Raw genomic sequence first — 25,531 nt, forward strand, 5'->3', positions numbered from 1 at the left:
AGCAGGTTGCATAATAATTACCAGAGTAGGAAAAACCACCTCAAACGAATACCCCTTTGAAAACGGTACCCCACAAGGGAGTGTACTCAGTCCTACGCTATTTAACATCATGATTAACGGCCTTGACCTCACCCTAGCGACACAACGGGTTAACATTTTCCAATTCGCTGATGACAGCGGTATCTGGAGGGCAGGAAACCCTGTTAGCAATCAAGTAGTCAAAGAAATCAAGAAATGCCTAGATAACATAGGGAGATGGGCGGATAAATGGGGTTTTATGATCTCACATGAGAAAACGATAGTAATAATCTTCTCCCCTAAACGCAATAACCATATAATTTACCCCGACTTCTATATTCAAAACCAGTTAATCAAATATACTAAAGTAGTAAAATTCCTAGGTACGTTCTTCGATAAGCATCTATCTTGGAAACACCAGATTGAACAACGAATTCAAAATCACAATAAAGATATTAATCTCTTAAAAAATCTTAAAGGGACCGCTTGGGGATCTAATCGAGAAACCTTATTAACCATCTATAGATCACTTATAAGGTCGAAGCTCGATTATGGATGCCAAGTTTACAACTCAGGGAAACTAGCATTACTGAACAAACTGGATACCATCCAAAGGAAAGCATTATCTGTCTGCACTGGCACTCTACCATCGACATCATTGGACGAACTTCACGTCCTCACCGGTGAACTGCCATTAAAAATAAGAAGACAGGAAATGCTCGTCCGATACTCCAATCGATTAACAAATCACCCCGACTCACATGCTACAAAAGTAACCATTAGCAAATGCAACAAACCGTTTAGCCGCAAACTAGTTCCTAACCTACCCGGTGGCAAACAAATCCCATAACTAAGGGAAAAGCTGCCAACACTTGCTCTACAAGAAGAGTACACTCACTCTCTTGACCCCGCTCCTTGGACAAACCCTATCCCTAGGATGAACACTAGAGTCAGCAATTATGGAAACAAATTGGAACAAGAATCTAAACTCAAAACCATCGTAGAAATGGAAATACAAGACACCTACTCTGGCTTCGTAAATATTTTCACTGACGGATCCAAAACAACCGAAACCCCCAGAACAGCAGCTGCAGTGGTTATTCCCGAATTCAACATACAAATGGGATCCAGTTTAGCAGACCACTGCTCTACTTTCACCACAGACTTCTGGACAATAATCGAATCATTAAAATGGATTAAAGACCAAAACGTTCCAAAAGCAGTTATTATCAGCGGCTCACTTAGTGTAATAGAATCCATCAAATCTCACAGCACCAAAATCAAGAGAACAATTCTTGGCTAGAGCTTTTTATACGCTTAAGGAATTATCCACAGCGGATCAGATAGTTCAATTCATGTGGATACCCTCGCATATAGGAATCCCTGGTAATGAACTAGCCGAAAAAGTCGCAAAAAACATGCTAGGGAACCCTAACCCTGCCCCACTCAGATATAGCATAACAGAAGCCTAAAGTATAACAAGAAACTATATTGACCAGAAATGGCAGGAGTACTGAAACTCCACTACCAAAGGCAGGATACTCTACTTCATTATAAAAGAAACAAATAGGTCAATCAAACCACCCAAAGTGAACAGCCTGGACCAAACAATTAGCAATCGCATCGTAACCAGAAAAACAAAATTAGCAGGAAGTTTTGGCAAACATCTAGGACCCAAGCCTGCTAATATCAGTTGATATCACTGCAAAACCATTGAAGACCTGCCACATATATTCAATAGCTGCTCAAAATATCAGGAAGCTAGAATGGAATTTCAAAAAGCTCAAAACAAAATTGGATCCCCTACCACTTACCCAGATTTCCTTGAAAATAACAACCCCAATATAAATATAACCTACCAAAACATACTTACATTCCTAGTCACATCCAAGCTAAAAGAAAAAAATATAAAACACCCTAAAATCATAATATAAACAACCAGACCTCACTTAAAAATGAATATTCACTAGCAGATGAGCACCTCTGACAGGTCCTGAGGGACCTGAGCAAGGGTGTCCCTCTAGCTTAAAAATTACAACCTGTAAAACACATATAAACCATCCAAATACTCGCTGAAACCAGATAAATATACATAGACAGATGGGCGCTTTTTATACGTCCCTAGGGACCTCAGTACTCAGCAAAGGTTACCGTGTTCTTAAATCCCAAATATATCCTTAACAAAACAAACGAAAATAATATTTTTAAAAATCTTCTTCTCTGCTCTCTTCCTAGCCCTAACATGAAAGACAACCAAAGTAATACTGCGGTGTAATTCTGTGATACAGACCATACTAACACTAAAGCAGCACAGAGTTTTCCATCCAATGTAGCCTTAGTGCATCTTTAGAACAATTTCAGACACAAGAGCATAAACACAAAATTCGTGCAAGTACATCCATTTAGACCAGTACCCTGGAATGAGCGGACTCCTGCCTGCAGATGGTCGCCTGCCTTCCTGGTCACTACCTCCCTTGCCTCAGTCGGACACAAATAAGCGTGCAACGCGCGCATGAAACACCAACATAAATAAAAGCAAAACTAAATGAATAGCGAGTGGCACTATGGTGTCAGAATCCTTACACAATTCTATCAAGAGGCTTACTGGAACTACTCAGTACAGCAGCTAGTAGAAGCAGCTAACTGCAATTTTACGCTGCACAGCTACCATTTCCCCGAAATTACTGAGAGGAAAAAGGACTGTGGAGAAATGTAAAGAAGCAGAAAAAAACGGGGAACTTCTGCTATAAAAAAAATGCCCTTCTAAGGGTTACCAATACTGCCTCTTATCCAGGGAACCATTTTGGCTTGGTATCCCGTTTCGATAAAACTGTTATGTACACTAACTTGATCCGTCAATCTAACGGTTCAAAATTCAAACCTTTTATGACCTAACAGAGACCAAACTTTTTATATGTCGCTCAGACATAGTAGTTATTAAAAGTTTGTAGGGCATCTACAACGTACTAGAATTTTTACGATTGTTTGGCAATAGGAAAATTTTACAACTTGTTTTGATTTGACCCAATTGCACAGGTGGCTAACACATTATTGGGATTTTATATTGTCCATTAGTACAAATAGACTAAATCGTTCTTGGGAGTGCACGACATCCATGGCTGGCTTGCCGAGTTCCTTGCCCTCTTGGACATCATATAACCGCGGAGATGTGCAACAATTTCCACTCGCCTAAATCCTGATGTGACGTCATCGATGCGACGAATCGCAACGGGCGTTACATACTATTTGGGTCGACACCTATTACAGAAAATACGGACCGAAATCAACTCATTGTTAACGTGAGTGTGTGTTGGGCCCATTCCCACTCATAAAAGGCCTTAATTTAGGTCGTTAGAGACATATAGTCCTACGACCTGACGGCTAAATTAGCAGTGCTCCTTGAGCACATAAACGCCTGGGGGATGTGGCACTAATTCCTTCCCTTAGGAACATTTAGCATCCCGCTGTGCGGGAATAAACCCGTCATACATACCCTTCTGGGCGCACGCAACGTAAATCCAATCAAGCAATCAATCAATCACATAGACTAGTTCAAGTGACTACTAGATTTGTGTGGTCTAAGGTCAAATCTATTAATAACTTATGTATAATTACGAGATCTTCTGCTCAGTTCGGCTGAAGCTCAGAGTATTTGTGTGTGCGTGTGTGTGTGTGTCTGTGTGCGCGCGTACGTTTTCGTGTGTACGTGTGTTTGTTTTTCCCTTAACAAAAAATACTTGTCCCTAAACACAAAACATAGTGTATATCTTTAGGTGTTTCTGCCTATTTGAGTGTCTGTGTCTGTATGAATATGTGTGTGTGTGTGTGTGTGTGTCCTTCTCCCTCACCCCAGTTTATCAGCATTAAAGCTCTTTTCACGTCAAAGTTAAGAATACCATTTGGTTGTTGTTATTTTAGCTGTTATTTCGCATGCAGCTGAAACTTTCCTTATTGTTTACTGCTAAAATCTCGCCTCTTCTTTCTACTTCTCCACGTTTTTTAAACAGATTGATTTTACCTGAATGTTTACAATTTTATTTCTTCATTGTCAAACTTATTGTACCTACGTTTAATAATCACTTGAATCTCTAGTGTGAATATGCCGAGCTCAAACCACGAAGTAAGAACCTTCGGGTCAACATTTTTAGATACTGTCCAAATATCCGTAACTGCGGTGTTTGAAGCTGTCTTTAATGTTTTAGTGATCCGTCATCGTACTTTTATTTCTTTAAATTGAATGTTGAAAACATAACATCCTATTTAAGAATTTTTAAAACATGAAATAAATATGTAAACGATTACAGTTGGTCTTCTAAAGTCAATTAGAGAAAAACGTATATAATACATAGTGATTACCCAGCAGTCCAAATCCTCAATTGTGAGGGGTAAAATAACGCCATAGCGGAGGCATTTGGTTAACATGCCATCTATTAATCTGTAGAGATAATTTCCATATCATGAACGATACATTATGTTACAGATAGGTTTGTTTGATATTGTATGCTTTCTTCCATGTGCTTGTATAACCTGAACCGTATTCAATCTTTAGATACGTTTCAATTTCGGCAGTTTTTAAATTCTTTAAGTTCAAAGATGGCCGACACTTTGGAAATCAGAAATGTGTTTAATAGTTTGATGCTCCCTAGAGCGCACACGGTTACATATGATTTGAGAAGATACTTACTTTTGGAGGAGTTAAGCGTTTGTAAATTTGCTAATTTATAGATTCTACATGTATTAATTAGGCTTGAGAAAACAGGTGCTCCTTATTTTCGATAATTTGTTACATCTGAAAGTTTCACTATAATATGTCAATAATTATTGTAGATAATTCTTCAGGTTTTTTTTTTGAAAGTAAGTTGGCCTTTATGTATTTAATTTTTTTTATGTATCACTGCCACTCTTTAGTCACGGTGATCTGTGACATTTGTTACATGTCTCTATTGTCCATGTTTCCTTTGACCCTGTCACCCCATTTTTGATATTTGGACATATATTTTGGGGTGTAGGATCAGAGACAAATATTATAAATTGGGTTCAGAGGAAACTAACAACTGTCTCTTATATTCAATAAATGCTTTGCACATGATGTTATAGACTTTTATAAGTACTTCTCTTTAAAAAAAAGAATCACAGGCTCTGACTGAAATTCCACAAACCTGGACTCCAATTTCCATATGCCAGAAATTTCCCATTTTTTTAATATTGTCATACAACATTGCAATAGCTACAATTTGAATATAAAGTCAACAGTTTTCAAAGGGGTTTGAAGGCAGTGCAATAGGGTTCAAAGGGGTTTGAAGGTAACACAAGTGTCATTAGTGTTCATGACTACACTAACTAGGGATTGGATGGTCCTGTGTTCAGACTTATCTCCTTGGGAAAGGCACATGGCACCCATTTTTGTGGGATGGTGTCGCCAGTAACGTGTTGCAAATACTGTTAGAAACCAGCCGATCAACTAAATTAGAATGTTTGAATCTGGAGACTTTTTATTGATCGACATTTGCAGTGATTGTAATTTTTGGGTTCATTAATTAAAAGCTGGTAAAATAAAACTTTGTGTCTGATTCACCATTACTTCATTTCTTTTACTAGAAGATCAGGTTTGTGTTGATATGCTGCAGAATCACAGATTTTAGGGTTATTAAAAACTTATTTTTTCTCTTTAAAGTTTAGCATCCCAGTGTTAATTTTTAAATGCATAAAAAGGGATAGAATATTTCTGTAAATTCATAAATTTTGTTTTGTAAAATAGAAACAATAAATATTAAATAAAAGCAAAGTAAACTCACAAGATCACAATAGCAACTGTCATTTTTTTAGTCTTTGATCAATAAAAACTAATGTTTGCTGCTCCTTGAAGTAAAGTATCATTAATTGTTGAGCCTCACATTTACATAAAAATTTTGCATGATGTCTTGGTATTCAGGGCTTTCATAAATCTGTAAAAGATTTTAACTTACATCCTTGTCAAATAATTGATTCATTTTCTGTAACTTGTTACAGGCTGTTGGACAGTGAAAATTCATTGCTTGGTATCATTCTTGTTATATGAATATTTTTATTCAAATACAGTTTTTTTCAGACCTGGTTTTTGCTGTCTTGACATTGTGTAACTAGCAGGAAGCTGTGAAAATGATAGCTTCTCCACTAAGCCCCCACAATGCCACCACCCAGCTTACAACCTTCAAGTCGTATGTGGCTCTTATTGCTGACCCAACACCAGGAAGTAAGTGGCCAAGACAATTAACTTGATTTGAATTATATGTTTATAGTGATATAATATCAAGATGACTGTCGGTCACTTTTAAAAAAACATAATAAGACCTCAACTAGGACTTAGTTGTAGATGATTTCTATATTATCACAAGAACGATCTATATAAAACGTAACTGCTTAGAATATTTACTTCGAAACATTGAAGAATTTTCTCTTACCTTGTAAGTACTATTATAATAGTGTTTTCACTAAGAAATTTAATGTTTATGTCCTGAAATAATGATATGCATGTTGAACAGTTTGAAACATTGTTTTCTCATGTATATCTACCACTTCAAAAGTTAATGGAAAAAAACCTGCTTTATTGATATTGGTTTAAATTTGGTATGGATTTATTATGTGCTTCGTAGTGTTGCTGGTCCTGGAGTGTCTTGAGCCAAATATGACTCTACTCTACTCAGGTTGCAGAAATTTCTTTTATCTACTTTACCGTTTACAAAATTATGAGATAAAAAATCATGTTTTATAGGTGATGTAATTTCAAGTGAATTTAATATTTTGTAATGTAGATTTTGTTACTCAGAAGGATGATGATCAAAGATGAAATAGATTTGTCTCCTCCTCTAAGGAGTTGAGGCAGACATGATCATGTAGCTGATAAGATCTGACTTTCTAAAGACTTTAATTAGGAAAAATGTGAGTCTTTATGTATATTTCACTTTTTCTTTTATGGGAAATTATGAAACAGTGCTGTTCTGCAGTGTAATTTGTTGTTTTTGAAGTGGTTTGTCAGTACTGCACACTTGTGATAGTGAAGTTTCTTTGTATGCACTAGAAGCATTCAGTAATTATAATGGAAATATGTTCTGGAGAAATATGTATCAAATATCTGTTAAGCAAGCAAGTCTTTCTATTGGCTCATTTATTCTACATTTGAAGTTGGTGAAAAGAAGCTGAAGGCAGCTCAAGAACTGAGTGAAAATTTTGAGGTGAGTTAGATTTTATTTTACACATATTTTTCAACGCACATGGACATTGATGATTTCACATGGATATCATAACTGGAATTCAGCTAATCAGACACTGCTGTCTGACTCATTTGAATAGGTGATTGACTGTGTTTTTATCCTTTTAGACCTTTGTCTATATTAGAAATGAAAATCCTTCTAACCTGCAGTTTTTGTTTTAAAACTAAATATTTATAACCAGTAATGTGTTGAAATGTATTCCCAAGATTTTTCCTGATTTATTTTGAGAAGAACTGCTCTGGTGGCCTAGTGGTTAGAGCGTCCGCCTTGGAGGTCGTGGGTTCGATCCCTGGCGGAGTCATACCAAAGACATACAAAAATGGTATTAACAGATGCCTTGCTTGGCACTCAGCATTAAGAGGTTAGTGTTAGGGCTGGTCGGCCTGGTGTCAGGATAATGTGACTGGGTGAGACATCATGCTACATGTCTGCAGCATTATGCCCCAGTGCTAGACATCACTATAAACTGCCGCATTGCAGACATCATAGCGATATGACTGAAAAATTGTTAAAGCTGCATTAAAAGTCCAAATCACACACACACACACACATTTTGAGAAGTTATGTGATGACAAAATTTGACTCTTGTAAGGCAAGATGAAGGATAAAACCTGAGTAAACTAAATGTTTTTACCTACTGGATAATGGGCATCAAGCCTGTTGTAACCCTTATTTTGAAATTATCAACTGTGATAGCATATATACAGGCATGTGTATGAATGTACATACATGTGTAATGGCCTTAAACTTGTCCTATACAGGTTAAGCTAAATACATGAAGCTTAGGTTAATTAATGTCCAATGGGTGTAGGTTGTGCTTTTCAGAATGTTTATTACAGCTCTGGAAATGAAGCTAGCAGACATTACTAGTGACTTTAAGAGCTAAAATGAATAACTGATCATTGGAAATGGAATACTTTTGTGGATATTTGAATAAAAAATCAAAATTCTAATATTCACTTATTTGCCTAATGTGTAACCACACTTAAAACTAGAATCAGCAGTGAACGATGCTAATTACAAACACTCCTTTCTCTCCGGTGAAAAAGGGGAACAAAATTATGACACCTATTCCACCTCTCCCAAAATTTAATTAATACTGCTAAAATATTTAATTAGATTTAGATCACAGAGTGAATAGTCTGTTTTCAATCCAAAATAGCCATGATGATGGGGGAAGATTGTCAGAAAGGGCAAAGTAGACCAAAGTATTTATAGCTTTATTAACATCATGTACTGTTCTATTTGCCATGAATCAAATAGGAAAATTTGGTTTTAATTTTGGCTCTAGTGATTTTGTGAAAATTAATAACTCCTGTTTTATGTCTTCCATTTTTCAGAATTAGTATATATGATTAATGAACCAAATTTCTTACTGGGATGCCCACAATGAGGCCTTAGGGTCAGGCCCTACCTCAGGGACCTTAGCCTGTTTGTTATAATAGTCCTTCTTAGGGTCAGGTCCTACCTCAGGGACCTTAGCCTGTTTGTTATAATAATCCTTCTTAGGGTCAGGTCCTACCTCAGGGACCTTAGCCTGTTTGTTATAATAGTCCTTCTTAGGGTCAGGTCCTACCTCAGGGACCTTAGCCTGTTTGTTATAATAATCCTTCTTAGGGTCAGGTCCTACCTCAGGGACCTTAGCCTGTTTGTTATAATAGTCCTTCTTAGGGTCAGGTCCTACCTCAGGGACCTTAGCCTATTTGTTATAATAATCCTTCTTAGGGTCAGGTCCTACCTCAGGGACCTTAGCCTGTTTGTTATAATAATCCTTCTTAGGGTCAGGTCCTACCTCAGGGACCTTAGCCTGTTTGTTATAATAATCCTTCTTAGGGTCAGGTCCTACCTCAGGGACCTTAGCCTGTTTGTTATAATAATCCTTCTTAGGGTCAGGTCCTACCTCAGGGACCTTAGCCTGTTTGTTATAATAATCCTTCTTAGGGTCAGGTCCTACCTCAGGGACCTTAGCCTGTTTGTTATAATAATCCTTCTTAGGGTCAGGTCCTACCTCAGGGACCTTAGCCTATTTGTTATAATAATCCTTCTTAGGGTCAGGTCCTACCTCAGGGACCTTAGCCTGTTTGTTATAATAATCCTTCTTAGGGTCAGGTCCTACCTCAGGGACCTTAGCCTATTTGTTATAATAATCCTTACACTATAATCATATATGCATTTATTGCACATGAAAAAGACAATTTATACAGCAAATGATATTGATCCTGTGGTCCCTCCCAATCTCCAGGGGCTTATCCCATGGGTCATAACTTAGAAACAATTGAGATTCCCTAGTTATAACCCAATGCATTTACTGAGCATGAAAAGACAAATTTATTTCATGATACCCATTTCTATTCCCAGGGACATAACTTAGACACCATTGATATCCCCACGCAGTGACGACAACCCTACCAGCCAATTGTAGTTTCATTTATTCTTGTGTATTTGATTTAGTTAAGTGAGATATATCAGAAACCATATCGCATTGAAAGATTATTGTAATTGATTATAATAAAATTACGTGAACTTCACAAAAAAAAATATTTATATTTTATTTCTCTGAGCAGTTTTTTAAAAATAATTATTATTTCATTGTAACAGCTTTATCAGAACCACATAATGAAGGGCTTTGCTTTAACTTTGTACAAGAGTAAGGAGTGCTTAACCTTAATAACCATGTTTGTCCATATTTTCTTGACTTTGCTTTTACAGGCTAGAAGCTTTCTCTGTGTTCATTAATAACTTTACATTAATTTAATTAGTACAGCTTTCTCTATGTGTGAATAATGTATGTTGTGTTTCAGACTGTTGTCTCATCCCCTCAGTATCCACAATTCCTGGCAGAAGCCATGAAAGTCTTTATGAAAATACTGGAAGAAGGAGAACCTCATTTTCTTCAAGACCAAAACTTGCAGGTAACAACTATTACACTACATTCAGTTTGTAAAGTATATTTCATGTATATTAGTAATTCATGGTTTGACAAGTACAGTGTGAGCCTACTATAACATGCTAGTTGGGAGCCATAGAACCCGACCATGTTATAGACCGAACCGTGTTATAAGCAACCAGGTCAGTCAGCTGAAGACAATGATTCATGTATCCCCCAAAATTTTGTGGGGAGGGGGTAGGTAATAAATGCGGGCAGTAAAATACATGCTTCATTGGCACAATTACCATAATAAATCGATGCATATTAAATGGGAAATACACCTGTAGTTAAAACAGAGAAGGCATATATAATATTTTACTTTATTTAGAGAACCATGGATTGGTACATATATGTGTATGCTGTTTATATATGCATGTCTTATGTATATCATGAATAGAGTATCAACACCGTGTACTCACCTGCAAATCTCATCATATACATTGAATCCACAGTACAAGTAATTCCATCGAAAAAACGCACATACACAGAGTTAAAATATTCAATAATTTTGTTACAGGTCATATAGGTCTGAATTCAATGGATAAACATAGCACAGTCACGTAATGAATGATGAAGCACATTTACTTTTCATTATGTCCCAAGTCAGTAAAGGTTAGTTTGCGTTTTAAGCCACCGTTAGTAGCATTTGTAAGTACAAACTTTTTCGCTGCAAAAAGGAAACTTTCATGGCACAATAAACGTGTTCCAGTCACATTGGAAAATAAAAAAAATCTTTACTGACTTCTTTGAAGAAAAGTTCTTTGTTTTTATTGAAGATTGTAGTTTCTTTTTCTTTGTTGAAAGGTGCATGCATTATTGAAGTCACTGCTAAAGGCCAGCTTTTGAGAACCAAACAAATGCCTGTTTCTTATGGTTGCAGCAACATAAAATAATTGTAATGCATGATTGAGACTGATTTTTTTCCATTTGCTTAGTACATTTTCATTTCATAACAGTTGGTGCTTCAAAGGTAATGTTTGCTTTGAAATTTCAGCAAACTATTTTATCTGGGTACATTTTTAAAAAAGGAATTGACCGTTGTTTGGTCGATTGTAGTTACAGTTCCTCCCTGCCCATTGAATAGACCAACAAAATGGGTTTTCTCATGCATCAGAAATTTAACAAAGGGTCAACGGACACTAGAGATGCAGGTGTTCTGGTCTGATGACAAGAATTAGTAGAGAAAATCTGGGTGTTCTGATGGATTTAATTCTGAGTGGAAAGAAGAGGAATTTTACTTACCATCCACACACAGATGTCAGTCTGTGTAAACATATTAATTACGTGTGTGGCAAAAATTTGCTTGTGATAGTTTTCTGATTTCTTCAGTTTCATTAAATCTGGCCATTTTGGCTCCAAGTTGTTTGATGCCATTGGCAAAGCAGTTTGCAATTTGTTTCCCATCAATAATTCGGCAGGGCTGTATCCATTAGGTAATGGTGTTGCATGATATGTCAAAAGAACTATGTAAAGATCGTATGCTTTTTTAAGCATTCTTTTGGCCGTTGCTCTGTGGATATTTTGGACTACTTGTAATGTACAGTAGTCCCCCTCTTATAAGGCCACCCCTTATGCAGCAGGGAAGTGGCCTTATAATGCGGGTGGCCTTTCTAGAGGGGGATGACAAATGCGAATAGTAAATACATATGAAAAAAGTCACAAGTACATTTAATTTTAAATATTTAATATTTTAATTAAAAAATTACATGCATGATGTGAAATAAACGTAAAACAAACTTTGTCATCATTTGCAAAAGAATGCTATGAATAACCATTGATACAATTTTAAAACTGTCTTTATAATTATGTTACAGTTCACATCACGTCACTTTGTTGGTAACAATCTAAAAAACAAACCAGTCTCATCACATTAAAAATATCCTTGCTGTCATATCCCCTGCATATATCGTTTAGTCTTTTGTTCCAGTCTTCGACAACTTCATTATTAACATCAGCAGATTCGCCGCTAATGACAGAACACTTGATACTGTGTCGCACTTGAAATCTGTGCAACCATCTGTTACTTGCGGTAAAGTCGTCATATCCCAGTTCAACTGACAAAATTTTTGCTTTTTCTTGTCTTTCAAATCAGGATACAAACGTCTCCTGGCTCAAACAATCTTCCTTTCTCCGTCCATTTCACCTTTCCACTTCTGCAGAATTGTTTCATTATCTTTCACGATATTGTTTATCTGAGTCTTCCCAATGTTAGTTTTCTGCAAGGATCCTTGACGACCCCACCCCCACCCCCACCCCGTCAGTTGAATTACTTTCACGTTCTCCTCTAAACTGAGAATTTTTATTTTCCTCGATGACATGTTGATCTTTTTGCAGTAAGTTATTCATGTTTCCAACTACAATACTGATAAAACAATTTTGTATGCATCTAAACAAGTTGCTGTGTGTTTTTAAAGGAAGTGATCTTGTCACGTGATTCGTTAGTCGCAGTCTGGTACCCTATTGTTTTTATACATTTCTTGAAACTAGGCGAGAGAAGCCAAAAAGGCTTCGATATGTACCATTAACATCATGCAGATTTGACCTCGCGGCCGCTAGGATTCGTAATTTTGACAATTATTGTTAGTAGTAATAGCCACTGATTACCAAAGTGAACAAGCTCAACATCTTACTAAGGGAAGCCATAAAGGCTATTAAACCATTTTCCTGCTGACTTGGGTATTGTACGTCGATACTGCCACTTCTCAGCTGTTTCTACTGTTCGATAATTGTATTCTTAACAATTATCAGAGTGACTGAACCGGACATCTTATGATAACACAGCAGTAAGTCTAATTGGATTACATGTACGTACCCTTTTGTATGGATTAAAATTTGAGTCTTTCTCAGTTTTTATGGAATAAATTTGGCTTCTGGTGAGGCGTAAATGATATAATATTAACCTTAGTGGTAAATGTACTTTACTCAACACTTCTTTCAGTAACGAAAACCTGACATCGGGAAACAGAAATCGGATTACTTAACACACGTTATGAATACAATACTGGTTCTGGATACACATTCAAATACCTGAATCCATGATTTGTCACAAATTCTTCGAGTACTGCGGATGTGTATTGCTGACCATTATCTGAAAATAATGTTTATGGTATACTGTGTCGCACAATGATTGATTTGAGATGACTGACAAATGCTTTTGAATCTGTGCCTTGCAATTTTTACTATTTTGATGTATCGTGAGAAATAATCAATCACCAAGAGATATGTTTGTCCATTTGGTTCAAACAAGTCTGAAGCGACTCTTTGCCAAGGTCGACTTGGAAATTCATTTGGTATTATTGGTTCAGCTTGATCTTTGTGTTTTCAATGCAGTTTTGGCAAGACTTTGCCAAGTGTTCTAGCTGAGTACTTAGACCTTTCCACCAAACTGACGTTTCGGTGCGTTCTCAGCATTTAACTATGCCCTGGTAACCATCTTAAATTCTCTCTTGGATTTCTTTTTGAAGTGATTCTGGTACGACCAGGGGGTACCTTTCATTAAAAGACCATTTTGAATTGTAAATTCACCTCTATCTGCCCAGTACGATTTAAGTTTTCCATCAAAGCAGATTTCTCTGGCCACCCCTTTTCACAGAATTGTACAAGTTGTTTGCAAAACCAATCATTTCGATATTCAGAGTTTATTTGTTCAAGTCGAGTATTTGTTGCAGGCAAATTACTAACTAAGAAATCAATATAGGCATTAGTTTCAGCCTGAAATTCTCTGTCACTCTCAGAGTGATTAGTTAAAGGTGCTCTGGATAGAGCATCAGCAGTTAATAGAGTTTTGCCAGCAACACGAACTATACAAAAGTTGAATTTCATCAACACACATTCTAAAGTATTGAATTCTAGGGGGTAAATCTCCCAAAATTGTTGTGCTCATTAGTGGTACTAATGGTTTATGGTCAGTTTCAAGTTTCAGTTGTGACCCAATTAAATAGCTACTGAAGTCTTCACAAGCCCAAGTGATTGCAAGGGCCTCTTTTTCTTTTGAGCATAGCATTGCTCAGTTTCTGACATATCTCGCAATGCGAATGCTAGTGTCTCAGAGTGCTACCGTGCTTCTGCCGTAGCATAGCACCTAGTCTAAATGAAGATGCATCTGCAGATACAATTATTTCTCTTTTTGGATCATAATGTGCTAAAGTTGGTGAAGATATCATTTCTTGCTTGATGTCTCTAAAAGCTTGTTCTTAATCTGGACCCCAAGTCCACAAGTTTTAACCTTTCAGAAGCTCACGTAATGGTTTTGCTTTTTCTGCCAGATTTGGACTAAATTTGCCAAGCTGATTTGCCATACGGAGAAATCTGTTATGCATTTTGGAGTTTCCATTTCAGTTATAGCTCTGACTTTTTGTGGATCAGGTTGGCAACCATTTTCGTCAACAACATGCCCAAGAAACCTGATGGATGGTCTTGAAAATTCACACTTCTCAGCGTTCAAAGTGATGCTGGCTTTTTGAATTGATTTCCTGACCATTTCTAGTCTTTTGTCATGCTGTTTCTGAACGTCATCCATGTGACACAGTGTTCTGCCATGTCGCTCCAGAGTTTCTGACATCCTTTTCTGAAAAAAATTCCAAATGGAAGGAGATTAAAATAAAACCTACCAAAAGGAGTAATGAAAGTTGTAAGGTGGCGTGAATCTTCTGACAGGTTTATCTGCCAAAAGCCTGAGTTTGCATCAAGTTTAGTGAAAAACTTTGCATCTGCTAGTTTTGTTAGGGATTCTTCAACAGATGGTAGTGGGTGGTTCTCTCTTTTAACTGATTCATTCAGTTTAGTTAGATCCACGCAAATTCTTACTGTCCCATTTGGTTTCGGAATGACAACCATTGCTGCATACCACTCAGTGGGCTTATCTACTTTTGAAATAACACCTACTTTTTCCATTCTATCCAACTCCTCTTGAACTTTGTTCAATAAAGGGATTGGAACCTTTCTTGGGGTAGATAAGGCATAAGGTTTGGCATTTTTGTCCAGATTTATGTTGTAGAACTATTTTGTTTTCCCTAGACCTTTAAACAAATTTGGGAATTTCTCGCGATAATCCCTATCTAAATTTATGGATTTATCATGAATTTTGCTTGTGTTTTGTGAGTTTTTGTCTGAGGCATTTACTGAGGATATATTTACCTGTTCAATAATCTTGAGAGCCTGAATTGCGGGCCTGCCCAAGAATGCCTGATTTAGTCCCTTTACTATAAATATGTCTTGTACACTGAATGCATTGTTCGATTCCAGTCCACATGTAAATTTTCCCTGTATTGATGTCTTGTATTTCATAAAGTGTAGAACGCCTTCTGCAGTTATTCTTCAGTAACAAATAACATTACACCCTGGAGCATCTTGTTTACGTAAGATGGACAGGCATCAGATACATAAATGTATTAAATCTGCAGCAATCTCTATTCATATCTCTTCCAGCAACTGAGGAAATTAATATTGGAGATAGTTCACCGCATCCCGTGCAATGAACATCTGAAAAAGTATGTTCAACAGATACTCTCCTTGATGTTTAAATTACTGAAGGTAAGCCGTTGTACTGACTGTTAATGTCTGTTTATATCTTACTCATTTTGTAGTTAAAATATGAAATACTAACATGCAATGTTTTAATGTCCCACCAGTTTCAATCAGTTTATTGTATTTATCGTAAATATATAGTAATCAACTCTTTGTAAATCTTTGCTCCCTTCTTAAGTTTAGCTGAAATTATTTAATTTAATGTTTCTGTCTGAAATACTGTCTTTGAAATTCTCTTGGTTGATGCTGGACTTTTGTTCTTCAAAGTTTGGACACCAGATATTTGTGAAATATATATAAATAAATGTACATTAATATGAGTATATTGTGTTATGAAGGAGAGTCCTGATAAGAGTATGGTCCTTGTATGAGGGGGACAATTGTAAAAGTTTACTACTTTGGATGCTGGATGAATGTGTATGTATTGAGAGTGGCCTTAATGACATAAAGGTCTGATAAGAGGGTGGTCCTTGTATGAGGTGGGATGATGGTAAAAGTTAACTACTTCAGTACTGGATGAACTGGTATGTCTTGAGAGATCTTATATGAAGGAGTGTCCTGATTAAAGGGTTGTTCTGATAAGAGGGTTGTCCCAGCATTGATTGGTTTGGGGGTGGATACCAGTGGTAAAAGTTAAATACTTGTATACATTGATACATCTCAAGAGAGACCATCTGAAACTTGTTTTGGGATTACATGTATTGAAAGTTCCAGATTTAGATATACTTCTGATTGTGTAATGAATTCATGTCCTGTTTTTTTAGATTGAGAATGAGGAGAATGTGTTGGTTTGTCTGAAGATTATTATTGAACTACACAAACAGTATAGACCACAGATGAATGAAGAGGTACAGTATATTTCTCATTTCCATATTTTAAAATATTTTAATGAGTATAAACTGTGTTCTGTTAGTGAATAGAGCTTGCTTTAAAAACATAAAACTTAGTCTGCCTTAAACCTTTTTAATTTTTCTAAAATTAAAAAGGATATTTCTGCACTAATTGGATTCCTATCTTTTTCATTTATTTTTCGACTTTAAAAAAATTAAATCCCATGCTTTATTTACTTATTCAGATGCACAGATATATATGGTACATACTTGCACACAAGCTGCCCAAAAATCGGCATTGTCTTCTTAGTATCTGCAACCTTTCTGGAATGGGGTGAATCACACCTGTCTTATATATGGTACATACTTGCACACAAGCTGTCCAGAAATCGGCATTGTCTTCTTAGTATCTGCAACCTTTCTGGAATGGGGTGAATCACACCTGTCTTATATATGGTACAAACTTGCAAACAAGCTGCCCAAAAATCGGCATTGTCTTCTTAGTATCTGCAACCTTTCTGGAATGGGGTGAATCACACCTGTTTGCTTTGTTTTCCTATGCAATAGTGAAACATTTGAACTGGGTAGACATTTTAATTTCTGTTTAGGCTTTATCTCTGCATTCTCTTGAATGCAAGCAGCTTTCTTTACTGGTTAATTTAAAACTACAGTAGTATGTAGTAACATTTGATTGTTCCGCTTGGTATAGTTACACATGAGTACTGTGATATTTTTTCATTACAATACTTTTTCATGTGAAAATATTAGATTTCCCATCATGCAATGCAATGCAACACTTGATTGTGTGTCTTCAATATGATGCAATAACAGCTGGTTGGGCGAGTTCGTATACTTACACACAAGTACTGCTGACAACCCATTCTTATATTATAATTCACCACTAATCTGCGGGAAAAGAAATCCCTGTCAAAGTTAAATTATCTTATTTTATTATATACTTAAGACCGAAATTTAGAAACTTATTGTCAAAATAATTTCTTCCTATTTTTTTCATTTCAATATTTTCACATGTGAGGAATATATCCTTATATTTTCACATGTGAAAATGTAAGATTCCCCTTCATGCCACACAGCGCTTGATTGTGTTTTGCCTACATAAGTTATACCTGCAGCAACAAAAATGAGCACTTTGTAAGCTGAAACAAATAAATAGAAACTGCATTTCATTTCTGATATGGAAACTAGGTTTTGCTTAAGAAATCTGGCCAAATGCTATTTGCATTTATGTGAAGTTATTTCCCCTTACTTCCTTGACAACATTGATAAACCAACTGTGATGCATTGCTGAAGAAAACTTGCTTTTTGTCAAATATGAGCAAATAGTTTACAAAAGGTAAAAATTTTTTTATTTACTGCAATAGGTTAGGTCAACCCAATCATGCTGCAATCTGAAGTCATTGATATTTGCCTATGAGAGTGAAGTGTATTTATGAAAAGGTGTGGTTGGATGGGGCGTTGTGTTGTGATGGCATTAGATAAATCTTAAGTTTTGATTCTGTGGCAAGTTTGATATATAATAAAAATAAAATTTTATTTTATGTCTTTATTGTCTTCAGAAAATTAACACTTAGTTACTGGTTAGTTACTTAGTTACTGGTTAGTTACTTAGTTACTGGTTAGTTACTTAGTTACATTCAGTTGAATGTATCAGTTCTGTTTGATCCAGATACTTATATTTACAGTTTTTTCTTGAATATCTTCATGAAATCCATGTTCCCTGATAGGTTTCGATAAATTAACATTATACCATAGTATAGAGGGATGCTATGTATTGAAAGACAATTCCAGAACACAAATTAGACCACATGATATTCATGTGCATAAAATTGTACTGTTATTTAACAGATTCAGGACTTTCTTAACTTTGTGAAGACTATCTACACCAACTTACCGAGTCACCTGAACAAGATTTTTGAACCTCGAGCCCAACTAAAAGTAAAGGATGTGACTGAAATCAATGTAGATGCATTGCTTCAGGAAACATTCACTGTTACTACCATCATGACAGACAAGAAAAATGCTGACAACCAGAGTGTATCTGTAAGTTTTTGCTTTCTGTTTGGTTTTTGTGTATCATAGCATTAACAGAAAGGGTATTGATAGCAGTGCAGTTACTGCACATCATGTCTCAGAAAGAAAATATGAAAGTTGTACGACTTTGTGCATGAAGCCTAATAATTTTGGTGTCAGTGGATCAAAGATCAAGTTACTAATAGAAGGAAAATTGTTTCTGTAAAATAACAATTCTGTATTCCACTTCTGTTAAGTTAGAGCTATTACTTTTGAAAGTTACTGGTCAAGGCCAGTGGGACTTAAAAATGGGTTCTGGTCTGAAATTTCAGTAATCAACATGTACCTTCACCAGAGTTTATGGTAAAAGAAAGAAGCTAATTATTAGGAGCTCAAGTTCATTGTGACTGAAAACAGGAAACAAAATGTTTTTATTTTTTATTTTCCATAATAAAAGAACTTTAGTTCAGATGACATATGTTGACTAAAGTTTGTAAATGGCTTGTACTTAAGAAAGAACCTGGTATTGGTTTTGGTATCAAAATGTCAAAGGCCAAGATCACTGTGAGTCAAAGAAATTAATCTGCTGTTCTCAATAACATTTACTTTGGAATAAGTTCAGTTAACTAACATGTGGATGGCTTGTGCTTAGGATAATACAATAGGCTACACATTCTTTTCTCTTAAGGTCAGAGGTCATGGTAAGTCTAATAAGAAAATAATAGTTTCTACACTTTAAGTTTAATTCAGTATTCCATACCTTGCTCAAAAGGCTAAGGTTAATGAAACCCATTTGTGAATAATTTTGAGAGCCAACCATATCTTATCTTATGTCATTTTGATAATTTTTGACCATTTGGACTTTGGCTGATATTTATCGCCGGGGGGGGGGGGGGGGGGGCAGAAATGTTTAATAAACAAAGATATATTTTCTCTTTTGTGAATTTGTTTCAGTACAATATTATACCAAAAGGTGTATTGTCCCTTAAAGTTCTTGCGGAGTTGCCAATCATTGTGGTATTGATGTATCAGTTGTACAAACCCAGTGTTCAGCAAGATGTGGCAGACTTCATTCCCTTGATAATGAATACAATCACATTACAGCCATCTGCACAACACAGGTATGTGTTCTCCTGTCTGAAATTATGATTTTGCACATTGTTATAAGCAACCATAATGTTGTTCATCATCAATTTCAAAACAATTTGTACAGTTAGTTTACATTTGAGTACAGACACACCAAACATGTGGCAGAATTTGTTTTCACTTTTCAATCAAGCAGTCATGAAAGATGTATCCTGTGTCGTCTCTCTTTTTGTTTTTATGCAGATTTTAATCCAGAAATTTTAAACTGGGAGCCATGTGCCTGTTATTTTTGTCCTGTTGCTTGCTAAGCCAGAGGCCAACTTTTGCTTATGAACAGATGAAGCTTGGTTGAGTTTTAAACCACATCATCTCAGCTGGAACAGGGTCATGCACATGCTAGCTGGTTGACAATTTAAAAACAAAATCTCCACTGGGTGAAGCATGTATGCGCATTCCAAGATGTTCAAGTTTCAGTTCAAAATTGAAACACTGTAGGTTGAATTTTGCATATTGGAATGTCATACTTAAAATACTGATACGTTTAATTTAGCCAGTGTGCTGGAAATGGCATATTTGTTTTCTATGCCGTCTGTTGTATATGATACTGACTCCATCCATTTACGGTTGTTTGCATTCTTTGAGGTTGTTGGGGAGTTAGTGTACAAAATTGAAATATTCTTTTGCTTAAACAGTGACATTATTTTCCAGTATATTGTTTCAAAATAAAACTAGTGCACCAGGTATTGCAATACAATAACATTAAAGAATATCTGTGATATGTCAACTCCCTACTTCTCTCTCTTAGTTTAAATTCAAAAGAACCAATTATATAGCATGCTTGTTAACAAGCACAAACCACTCATAGAATGGGAGTGTGAGATTACAAAATTTGTTCCTGCTGTTAAAAGATTATTGAAATTCACATCAGATTATTTTTTACAAATACTCTCAAAAATATGGTAACAAGAACTACTACCACTGCTACTGCTTTTGTATCACAGGCCCTGCATGGCTGTATAGAAGCCCTATAATATTACTTTTTCCATCTGTCTGTATGTCAGGTCTAGCTTAGGAATCATTCAGCATATTCTGATGCAAATTGATGTTTACATCACCCAGTAGACCTAGATATGCTGTTTATGGATATTCTCTTATCAGCTCTATTAGGAAGAGTTATGGCCCTTGATAGTTAATTTCACATTGATGTTCCTTGTCAACAGCATAGCTCAGAACCGATTCAGTATATTGTGATGAAATATGACATGAAAAGTATCTAAGTGACATAGATAGGTCCATTGTGATGTTGCTTGTCATAAGCATAGCTCAAGACCTGTTCAGTTTTCTGATGCAATTTGATATGAACATTGGTCAGGGGGTTCATATCTTGACATAGGATGTTGCTTGTATTGATGATACCTTGAAGCAGCTAGATTTTTAGCATTTAGAAGAATCATGTCCTCTGAATGCATACCTTCTCCATCTTTTTTTCCCCAGTAAAAGTTCCTGTGTGTTAGGCCCTATGGAGCAGATTGTAGTGAGTGTAACTGTTTGCATTGCATCTATTTACTAATAGCTCTGGTTGTTTATAAATGTTGCTGTCACTTGGAATTTTGGTAATGGTGTATTTTAACCGCACCTGAATAACTTGTATTAGTTTCCACATTTCATGAGTCATCATTACTGACAATAAAGCAGCCACATTTAGGTAGTACACATTGGGGTAGAGACCAACTGTAGTACAGGGATATGTTTCAAATTTACAAATGTGGATGCATTCTGTTGAGTCCAGTGTAATGATTGACAGTAATATCACATATATCTTGTGGTAGGTAAATACTTGATCCCATAGTCAATTTGTTGATCTGCTTTTTTACAAACTCGACACTCATCACCCACATTTAAAATTGTACACTAGATGCTGTCTTGGGGCCCCGAGTGGCCAAGTGGTCTAAACCACTCACCATTCCGGATCACTGCCATCTCACCTCTGTCTGCGTGGGTTTCGAGTCTCAGGCTTGGCTAATATGGGTACGTGAGAAAGCTTGCCAGTAGCTTCTCGTGGGTCGGTGGTTCTTCCTGGGGTTTTCCAGGCTTCTTCCTCCACCAGGAATACTGGCTGCCATGTATAGCCTATCTTCTTGTGCTGAAAAATGGCATTAAACCCTACAACAACAACAGATCCTGTCTAAGACTACACCTGCCAAAAAAACTGGTCACAATGAACAGTGTATTTTGTTGACATTAATGAAGCAGTCTTGCATATTTTGTGTTATGCTAGTTTAATATTTTTCATGTATGTTCTATGCTCATTTAATATTTTTCATGTGTTATAATAATTTAATATTTTTCAGAGCTCATCCAGCTTTTAATAAAGAGGTGTTTGTGGATTTCATTGCTGCACAAATAAAGACGCTGTCATTCTTGGCCTACATAGTCAGAATTTACCAGGTATTTATAGATGCCCATTGCTACTTCAAATCTCTTTGGTACACTCTTTTGCTAAATTTAGAATTTCAGTCAATATCTTTTCACTGATTGGCTTGTTGGTGATAATATGAAACTATGCCTAGTGGTCAATATGTTTTTGTAAAATTTATTTTCTAGGTAAAGAAAATGTTGCTTAGATGAGACATAAGATGATCTCAACATTTGATTAACAATGCTTGAAGTGATTATATCTTAAGATTTTGCAAATCTGAATCTGCTGAGGATCTGCAAATATTTTGTTAATGTTCTGAGGCATGGGCAGATTTCTAGCAAGACTTCAAAATGGAACATTTTACATCAGTTAGTCCATGGTCCTTCTAAATCCAGATTGGTTGTTGTTGTAGGGTTTAATGCCATTTTTCAGCACAAGATAGGCTATACATGGCATCCAGTATAAATAGAACCTGGGAAAACCCCGGATAGAACCACTGACCCATGAGAAACTACCGGCAAGCTTTCTCAAATACTCACATTGGCCGAACCCAAGACTCGAACCCACACAGACAGAGGTGAGATGGTGGTGACCCGTAATGGTGAGTGCTTTAGGCCACTCAGGACCCCAAATCTAGATTGGTCCCCTCCTGTATTCTAAGTGTCGTCTGATTTGCCTGAAGGTGACTTTTAGCATGCTGACAAAATGAAGCAATTTTCTTGAAAGAATTTGGTACGTTACTGTTACTCAGCCCCCTGCTGGGGCTCTATTTGCACCTTGTGAATGTATCAAAAGCTATTGTTGTTGTTGTTGTTGTGGGGTTTAACGCCATTTTTCAGCACGATAGGCTATACATGGCGGCCAGTATTAATGGTGGAGGAAGAACCCGGAAAACCCCGGAAAGAACCACCGACCCACGAGAAGCTACTGGCAAGCTTTCTCACATGCCCACATTGGCTGAATCTTAGACTCGAACCGCCGCAGACAGAGGTGAGATGGCAGTGATCCGTAACGAAGAGCGCTTTAGACCACTCGGCCACTCGGGGCCCCACTCAAAAACTATTAATGCTGTTGATCAATGAAAGGAGAGCAGTAGTAATTCTGTTCTGTGTATTTCATTGATTTTCCATAGCTAGTGCTCATTTGCCTTTCATGAATAATGATTAGCTACCCTTTGCTAATACTGACATGTTAATGCATCACTAGTTAAATGTATTGAATTGTATCTATTTAATTGGGGGACCTGTGTGTCCAAGTGGTCTAAAGTGTTCACAATTCCAGATCACTGCCATCTCACCTCTGTGTGTGTGGGTTCCAGTCTTTGTCTCGGCTAATATGGGTTTGTGGGAAAGCTTGCTAGTTGCTTCTCGTGGGTCAGTAGTTCTTCCTGGGTTCTTCCTCCACCAGTTATACAGGCTGCCATATATAGGCTACTGTGTGCTGAATCATGACGTTAAACCCCATAACAGCAACAATAACATATCTGATTGTTTCATTGTATATGCCAGTATTGCTTCGTCATATAGGCCAGTATCTGACAGTAAATGATATAAATGCAGATATTGATTGATATACGATTGTTTGACAATTGACCTGGTTTTGGATAAGTGACTTATAAAAGCCTCCAGTATAATCTTTTTCACTCTAAAAAAACTTATATGTTTACATCATATTTTTTTTTGATCAGTTTGTTCAGAGAGTGGGTAGCTTGTAGTTCTGTTGATATACTGATTGATTGTCCCTTTCAAGACTGCTCCGGTGGCCTAGTGGTTAGAGCGCCTGCCTTGGATGCAGGTTTGAACCTCAGCCAAGTCATACGAAAGACTTATAAAACTGGTACTAAAAGGCGCCGAGCATTAAGAGATTAGTGTTAGGACTGGTCAGCCTGGTGTCAGGATAATGTGACTTGGTGAGACATCATGCTACATGTCTGCGGCATGATGCTCCAGTGTTAGACATCACTATAAACTGCCACACTACAGACAGCCTAGTGATATGACTGAAAATTTAAAGCTACGTTAAAAATCCAAATCACAGACACACTGATGGGGGCGATGTGGGTGAGTGTAACGGATGCAACTTAAGCGATTCGGTTTGGCATTGATGTATAAACTGTCACACTGTAGACATTGTAGAGATATGGCTGAAAAATTATTAAAGCTATGCTAAAAATCCAAATCAACACGTATACACACACACACAAGGGATCCTTTCAGTGGTAGCATGAATTTCAAAGAAATTGAATAATAATATTATTGACAGTTACCTTTTGTAAGAGGCTACTTCTGCCCTGCCCCACAGGTTGTCATTCAACACAGCTTTGACTACCTGTACCTGCCCTGCCCCACAGGTTGTCATTCATCGCTGCTTTGACTACCTGTACCTGCCCTACCCACAGGTTGTCATTCAACACAGCTTTGACTGCCTGTACCTGCCCTGCCCCACAGGTTATCATTCAACATAGCTTTGACTAAGAATTTTATATCACATTCATTTGTTAAAATTTGTCAGGTTTCTTGTCTTCACAGGAACAAGTACAGAATTACTCACAGCAGCTTGTGCAAGGCCTGCTGGGATTGTTGTCCCTCTGTCCACAGGAAGTGGCGCATCTTAGAAAGGAACTTCTGATTGCAGCAAAGCACATTCTAGCTACAGACTTACGGAACAGTATGGACATGCTTTGAAGCATTTCATTTAAATTTTCTTTTTTAATATTACTCTTAATATAACAAGATAGAAAAATTAGCCGTTATTGAATGAAGGTAAAAATTTATTGTCTCCTGTCAGATATGTCATCTGACAGAAAAGCATCATGTTGATTGTTCTTTTCCAAATGACAGGTGGCACATTTTCCATTCTTGACTTGATAGGAAATGTAAAAGATAAATTCAGCAATGATAGGTGGTTTGCGTACAGATTAATCACATAAATTCAGGAAAGTTTCAGTCTTCTAACAATGGTCATGATGTTCTATGAAAGGCATTGGTATTGACTCATATGTAAGAACAAACTTATCTATCACAGGAACATATGATAAGGTATTTTGGTTTTAGCTAATAAAAGAAAATTGTTTGTTTTATCAGTTTTGGCTCTAAAAGGATGGGGAGAGATTACTTTCCAGAGCTGGACAAATCCTTTGGTTGCCTATTTGCCCAGGCATTGCCCACAAAATATGGATTTTTAAAATATAATTGATGTAAAATTTTGATAAGTGGCTACTCACTCTCCTGGCAGAGTTTTCAACATTCTTTGCATGGCTGGATGAGGCTTTTTTCATCTCTGACCATTTAACTATACACTTCATGAGATATTTGTTTCTCCTTTCAGAATTTGTACGCTGTATAGACAAGCTGTTTGATGAGAACATTCTAATTGGATTAGGATGGACAACACACGAGTCATTAAGGTAATTGGATTAGGATGGACAACACACGAGTCATTA

General features: G+C 36.6%; 1 protein-coding gene across 1 annotated transcript in view; it reads left to right on the forward strand.

The window, feature by feature from the left end:
* Positions 1 to 6,114: 6,114 nt before the first annotated feature.
* Positions 6,115 to 25,531, forward strand: part of LOC149776174 (transformation/transcription domain-associated protein-like) — a 176,703-nt gene continuing 157,286 nt past the window's right edge. Inside the window, exons 1-10 of the mRNA XM_089942483.1 lie at positions 6,115 to 6,250; positions 7,180 to 7,229; positions 10,070 to 10,180; positions 15,625 to 15,729; positions 16,488 to 16,571; positions 18,420 to 18,614; positions 19,539 to 19,705; positions 22,022 to 22,118; positions 24,618 to 24,756; positions 25,417 to 25,495. Of these exons, the coding sequence (XP_089798609.1) occupies positions 6,157 to 6,250; positions 7,180 to 7,229; positions 10,070 to 10,180; positions 15,625 to 15,729; positions 16,488 to 16,571; positions 18,420 to 18,614; positions 19,539 to 19,705; positions 22,022 to 22,118; positions 24,618 to 24,756; positions 25,417 to 25,495 (1,121 nt within the window). The 5' untranslated portion in view covers positions 6,115 to 6,156. The remainder of the gene's footprint in view (positions 6,251 to 7,179; positions 7,230 to 10,069; positions 10,181 to 15,624; positions 15,730 to 16,487; positions 16,572 to 18,419; positions 18,615 to 19,538; positions 19,706 to 22,021; positions 22,119 to 24,617; positions 24,757 to 25,416; positions 25,496 to 25,531) is intronic.

Source organism: Sinohyriopsis cumingii, chromosome 18 (genome assembly GCF_028554795.1).
Source record: "Sinohyriopsis cumingii isolate HCF-2022 chromosome 18, ASM2855479v2, whole genome shotgun sequence".
Lineage (NCBI taxonomy): Eukaryota > Metazoa > Mollusca > Bivalvia > Unionida > Unionidae > Sinohyriopsis > Sinohyriopsis cumingii.